Here is a 7,336-nt window from a genome sequence, read left to right on the forward strand (position 1 = left end):
GAGAAAACTATCATTAATGGCTAATTCCAATCTTTCTTCTCCTTATTTTTTTCCCTCTCCTGAAAAAGAATTATTGCCTCTTGATCCCATGTCCTGAAACAAGAAAATATGTCTTCTAATCATAATCTCCTACACAGTTTCATAATCTCTTCATTTCTATTGTTATTAACCTTACTAGTTCAAATTTTAGCCTTCAATGACCCGAACTTGCACCCTTTTACCTGCTCCGAACATCTCAACAAATGCAATGCATCGTTATATCATATCAACAAAGGTCTACTAATCGAGCAAATCGCTTCTTTTTACTCTGTAAACGTCACCCAAATCGCTCCGATCCAAAACGCAGACAAACAAGACTACCTAGTAACAGTTCCATGTTCATGTGCTACTGTCAATGGAACCAAAGCTTACTTCTACGATACAATCTACACAGTCAAAGAAAACGATACGTTTCTTAGCGTTTCGGATCGGGTTTATAGCGGTCAAGCTTGGGAAATTGGAAATGAAAATATTACATTTGTTACAGGAAATAAAGTGGCTGTGCATCTTTTGTGCGGTTGTGTAGAAAGTGAGTCGCAAATTGTGGTGACTTTTACTGTTCAGCTACACGATACTATATCTAATATTGCTACCAGATTATCATCTACTACAACTGGTATATTGAATATGAACAGTTTTCTGAATAATGAAGATGTTATATTTCCTGATTGGGTTCTGTTTGTGCCTAAGGAGATCAATGGTATTCCACCTCCTAAGACAGGTTAGAATGAAAAACAAGTTCCTTTATGTTGATGTGAACTATGTTGCACGGAAATTTGTCATGTTTTATGTTTTGACACGTTTTTTTTTGGAAATTTTTTTAGAATCTCGAAATTTTATATTTGTAGCTCTTTTTATTAAAAATTACAGGTTAAATAAATTTTTTAAGATCATTATAAGTTATCTACAAAACGGTTATCGTCCTTTTATTTGTTACACTTTAGCAACTTAACTTTCATTTTACACCAACAAAAGCTTACTATAACAATTCAGGTTGAAAAATGTTTATGTGGCAATAAAAATTTATGATGTGTCTTTTGCTGCATAAGCAATTTTCAGCTTGAATTGCTATATTAATCTTCCGTTAAAGTTCAGCTATTAAAATATAAACAAATAAAACGATGATCCAAATAACCGCATAAAAAAAATAATATTTTGTTGTTTATTATTTCAAAAGTTTTCGATTTGAGCATTTTCTTCTTCGAAAAATGCTTCTAAAACTAAAAGAAAAATTATAATTCGCTCATGAGCAAGATCTTATTTCTTCATAGCTTTCGAATGAGGAGTCATGCTCAGTGAAAACATCAATTCTTGATAACATTTTTTTATATATTTATAGGCCTAAATGCACTAAAAATGACCAACTTTCATGTGTTTTTGCATATTTAATATAAATTTTTAATTTTGACAAGAAAATATAAGACCTGTTTAATTTTTGCAATTAAGACACTATCACCATTTTGGATGTAAAAAGATATTAATTTTCAAAGAAAACGCAAACATGATCTTAATTGCAAAAAATGAAAAGTTTGTGTATTTTTTTACCAAAATTAAAAGTTTATATTAAATATGCAAAACACGCAAAAATTGATGATTTTTGATATATTTAAGCCTATTTTATATCAGTGTAACTGTCGGTCGGTTCGATTTTATTTCTTTAGATTTGGGTTAGTTTGATTTTAGTTAATTCGGTCGATTTTGTTAGCGAGATAAAATAATTTGGTTAATTTAATTTTGGTCAAATCGATCGATTTTTAATTGAACAACCATTTTTCACTTCTAATTGCATCTAATAAGTAGCGGACTAAAAGGAATTTTATAAGATGAGAAAGAAACAAAAATATAAAAGGAAATGTATTTTATTAATTTTTTAAAAAACAAATATAAATTCTTAGGTGGACGAAATTATATATTTTATATTACAAATATTATTCAAAAATGTAAATTTATAAGATAAATAATTATCTACTCCACATCTCAATTGAATTGTCCATTTTTTTGTCTGAAACTCTTCATTTATAAACTAATCATTTTTAAAATTAGAACTTTAATATTGTTCTTAGTTAAAATTCAATGATAGAGTACTATTTATTGCTAGGATTAGAAATATATAATTAAGGAAATAAAAATTAGTGGCTATATTAAATAAGAATATGGTAGGAAAATAATAAAATAATATAAAAATTTATAACATTGGTCGTATTTTTTAAATTTTATGATAATAAAAAAGGTTGATTTCATATCAAATCACTATTTTTACATGTTTTTATTTTTTAATTACGTGTTTTAAAAATTGATAAATAAAATCACCACCTTTCATTTTCTTGCAAATTTATTACGAATGTGAAAATTTGATGTATCTTTATTGAGTCGACAACTAGAATAAACATAAAAGAGTAAGAAAAAGATATTTTTTGTGATAATTAGGACCTTAGTCAGGTTATGACATTTATTTGAAAAGAGAAAGACACTGTATTTTTTCATCGGTGATAGATAGCAAAAAAAATGAAAGATTGTGATTTTATTTAACACTTTTTAAAGGACGTGATTGAAATAAAAAAAAGGGTTAATTACATATAAAATCACCACCTTTACACGAAATTGCAAAAATAACTCGACCTTTAAAACGTGGCAATTCAGGGCACCACCTTTCATTTCTTTTCAAAAATAACACGGGCACATTTTTAGTGGCATTTTTGCTGACGTGGCGTGACACGTGGCACTCTTATCGGGTGTCCAAGTCAGCAAAATTTTATCAAAAAACGTGCCCATGTTATTTTTGAAAAGAAATGAAAGGTGATGCCCTGCATTGACACGTTTTAAAGGTCGTGTTATTTTTGAAAATTCGTGTAAAGGTGGTGATTTTATATGTAATTAACCCTAAAAAAAACGTATAAAGATGGTGATTTTGACTCACTTGGTTCAAAAGAGTATAATTCTTGGGAAGTATTGTCACGACCCATTTTCATGAATCGCGACCGGCGCTGGATATGGGTAATGTAGTACCGACACCCGTAGCTAGCCTTTCTTATATCATACAATTCAATTAAACCTGCAGAAAACCAATGCTCGGAGGCAACCGAGACTCCAGTCTAATTCTAGCAGTTATAATATTTATCAATTAAATATAACATGCTTTCCAATACTGAATAATTATTAGGCATAACTTAAATAATTCTGAATAATAATATACCATGCCAAAGCAATAATAATCCAGTCGGACCAATCCGACAACAACTAAAATAAAATAAAGACGTCTAGTCAACTACTGCGGTCTAAGAATAAAATAGTTGATAGTTCTACTAAAATAAATGGAACCTCCAAAGAAAAGTAAAAGCGGAGATCACCAGACTCTCTCAGATCATAACCCTGGGAAAAATTGGAAAAACAACGGGGTCAGATATACTGAGATGAGTTTATACCACTATTTACATTTATTAAGTGGAAAACCTTTAAAACCATGTAAAACATTAAATAACGATATTACGAATAATAGTTGGAACCCTAAACCACAATTCTAAATATAAACATAATTCAATAGGTCTGGTCCCGAGAGCTGAGCTACACCGAGTTACCACTGACCACACTTATACCAGAGTCCCGAGAGCTGAGCTACATCGAGTTACTCTACCTGGTCCCGAGAGCTATGCTCACACCGAGTTACCACATTTCAATATTTACCTTACCAAGATCAATACTGGTGCGCATGCAATCCTAATGATGCCTATTAGGTAGCATGTTCCAACTAACAGCCATAATATAAAAACAGTTCGAAATATACGTACAGTATATATATTTAATATTAAAATAACAATTTACTTAATAAAGCGGTAAATAGTAAGTACAAACTCACTGCTTGCTAATTCACGTGATAACCGGCAAGCAACTAATCCTGGTTCGCCTATGAGGCACGAACAGTAGACGGGTCCAGACAAATAAAATAATTATTAAAACAGACCCTAACTCTAGAGAGTACTAGACACCACATAGGATTAGCACAAATAACACGTCCGAATACAACAATCCAGAACAACACAAAAATACCCAATAGGTAATAAAGCCCAATTAAAACAAGTTTATTGAGTTCTCGCTTAACATCCGATTTACAAATATTATTTAATAATCTTTAAATAATAATTAATTTCCAAATAGTGGGTTAGCCGAGTTACCAATAACTACCAAGCTAAATCACTTGTCGGGTGACCCAAGTCTAACCCGACTCAAAACGTTTATCAAATATAAACCCGAGTTTATATTTATAAAATAATTCGATAAAATAATAATCCATTTTAAAAGCAGAACTCAATAACTTCAATTTCAAGTAACCCAAGTTACAACAAAAAAATCTAACCATTTTAAGTTTATAAAAGTTTAGGGGCTAAACTGTATTTTAGCCAATTAGAGACTAAACTGTAATTTAGCCAATTAGGGACTAAACTGCACTTTAGCCAATTTTATATCTGAAATCAAATAAATTATTCGATCTCAATTTACTAATTTATAATTCAATCAAAAATCCAAAAGTTATCCAATAGATAAAACTTAACTCGAATAAGTCTTTTAGAAATTTTAGGGGCTAAACCGTAATTTTGCCAAATTGACATTACAATTAAAAGTACATATAATTACCCGAGTAATTATATTAATTTAAGTTATAAAGATAAAACGTGTACAAATTGTATATTTAAAATCAAAGTTATTATCGAAACAAAATGGAAATAATTTAAAGGATTTATCAAGATTAAGCAAAAATGAGTGGTGACCATATTCGCCATTTAACCATCACTTTTGATTGATTAACAGATTATCAAAACCAAATCCTATATTCTACTGCCATATCAACTCAACACATACGGGCAACTTCTTGACATAACCAAATCTTGAACTCTTAATCACAAACACATCAATGACTCTCAAACAATAAACACCAATTCAAGGCCTAACAATCAAGCACGACATCAAGAACTCAAAGCCTAAGCAATCGGCAGAAAAACGGAGTAAGGTTACAGTGAACCGTAATGTGTAGAACGAAGAATTTTAACGTACCGTTATCGATTTCAAAACGTGAGGTTCGTAGAGATTGTCGGATCGACAAGAATCGACGAAGAACAACCCGATAAGGCTAAAATAACAAGATAGAAATCAAAAACTATTCGACAGTAATGAAACTCACAACACGTAACCGTAATCGCAACTCAAGCCAAGAGATTTACGTACCGACTTGTATTATAACGAAGCTCAGTGATTCCGGAGACAATATGAATCGGTTTGGACGTGAAGTCATGTTAATACGCAAGCTAAACAATGAACACCATGAGTTACGAGCGGGAGACGATATCGTATATAACATAAAGAGCATAGGTGAAGAGCTTACCCAATTGGGATTATTTGAATGATGAAGATGAAGTTTAGATTGTTCCTGTGAGGGTGGCGGCTGATGGTGTTTAGAAGAGGAAGGTTTAGGTTAGAAGAATTGAAAGAAACGTGAAAGAGTTGGTTAAATAGGGGGAAGGAAGGGCTCCGGCTGCACGCAGCCAACCAAGGTCTCGTACGAGACACAAAGAATTGTGCAGGGTCTCGTACGAGACTCTTGTTCTCGTACGAGACCTATTGTTTTGTTTAAGGGTCTCGTTTGAGACCCTTAGGCAAAACAATATATAATTTTTTTTTTATTTTTTTCCCCCTTTTTAAGACCTAATTAAAGCTTTTAACCAAACCAACTTTACTCGAACCACAATCGAAACATCGAAACCCGGAAACAATCCGAATTTATACCGGGAATTTATCGGAAGGTTTTTAAAATTATACGGGGTATTACAAGTATATTTTCCGGGAAATTAATTACTAAGTAAGTTAGTGTGGAGAAAATCGATATATTTATTGCTTGGTTCACTTAATAACTTCCCGGAAAGTTGTATTTTATTTTTAATTAATTAAAATATAAAGACAATATTACCTTCAATAACTAAATTAACTAATCAAATATAGGATTATAATCGTATTTTAATTAACTTAACTAGGGAAGTAGAATTTACTTAGGTTTCGTTAGAAAAATTATTTCTCTAGTTAAAAGGAAGTCAACCCTTTAACTTCCTGGGAAGTAGAATGACAAAAATGAACCAAATAATAAAAATATACTATTTTCTGAAAAGTTAAACTTATTTAGTGAACTTACCCCTAACCAAGTGTGGCCTTTATATTAACCCATAAAAAAATAACCAACTTCATTGAAATGGAGAGAGTGTCATTTATTATCTGTAGAGCCGGATATTAAACTTCCTGGGTCATTAGAGTTATTTCAAATTACATAATGATCACTAAACATCATTTTGTTACAAAATGGTCACTGAACTATACTTTTTATTACAAAAGGGTGTCACCCATATAAAATGCATCGTTTTCATGCTTAAATTATTACAAAAAGAATACTAAACTTTTCATGAATTACAAAAAAGTCATTGAATTATACTTTTTATTGCAAAAAGGTCACTAAACTATGTACCTTTTTGTAATTAAAGCTTGCCATGTAAGCAAAAATGTTGCGTTTTATATGAGTGACACCCCTTTGTAACAAAAGGTATATAGTTCAGTGACCATTTTGTAACAAAATCAAGTTTAATGATCATTATGTAATTCGAAGTAACTCTAGTGACCCAGGGAGTTTAATATCCCTGTAGAACCTCTCGTGCATTTGATACAATGGCGGAACTAGGACTCCCAATTAGGAGGGTCGAAATTTTTACGTTCGGCCATTTAGAAAAATAAACGGCAGTAAATAGGTGCAAATATGTTATTTTGTAAAACCGCCCCTACAAGAACAAAACCGTCTCTACCACACATAGGGGCGGTTATAACCGCCTCCTACAAGAAACATTTCTAAAAAAAATATATTTTTTTAATTTTTTTCGGCGAGGAGGATCGGATGACCCTCTTCGACCCTCCCTAGTTCCGCCCCTGATTTGATATGCTTGTTTTAGATAAATAATGAAGCATAATATTCTGCAGATTAAGAACTAACCCTTTCTATTTTCCAATTAATTGCAGCCCTCCACCGTCTAGTTGATGAAGATTGTTTAGCCTGAGCATCTGATATGGTTACGTCGGATAAATTAAGACCTTTTCATGTTTTAATAAAAATTAATTAAGTCATGCTTGATTAATTTATATGGTTAGGATCAAATTAGTAACTATTTATCCAGTGGCGGATCCAGAAATGTTGGACGGTGGGGTCCATATATATAATAAAAATTAATATATTTTCAATTAAATAATATAAAAATAACACCCTTTATAATTA

At 31.4% G+C, this 7,336-nt stretch overlaps 1 protein-coding gene across 1 annotated transcript; it reads left to right on the plus strand.

The window, feature by feature from the left end:
- On the plus strand, positions 1–7,336 carry LOC126657304 (uncharacterized). The gene is made up of 2 exons (XM_056103708.1): positions 1–760; positions 7,084–7,336. The coding sequence occupies exons 1-2, from the start codon at positions 109–111 to the stop codon at positions 7,119–7,121; spliced, it is 690 nt and encodes a 229-aa protein (XP_055959683.1). The 5' UTR covers positions 1–108; the 3' UTR covers positions 7,122–7,336.

Source organism: Mercurialis annua, linkage group LG7 (assembly GCF_937616625.2).
Source record: "Mercurialis annua linkage group LG7, ddMerAnnu1.2, whole genome shotgun sequence".
Taxonomy (NCBI): Eukaryota; Viridiplantae; Streptophyta; class Magnoliopsida; order Malpighiales; family Euphorbiaceae; genus Mercurialis; species Mercurialis annua.

Coding starts and splice junctions, on each gene's coding strand:
- LOC126657304 (XM_056103708.1), top strand. CDS start 109: ATGTCTTCTAATCATAATCTCCTACACAGTTTCATAATCTCTTCATTT. Junction 761..7,083: donor TATTCCACCTCCTAAGACAG/GTTAGAATGAAA, acceptor AATTAATTGCAG/CCCTCCACCGTCTAGTTGAT.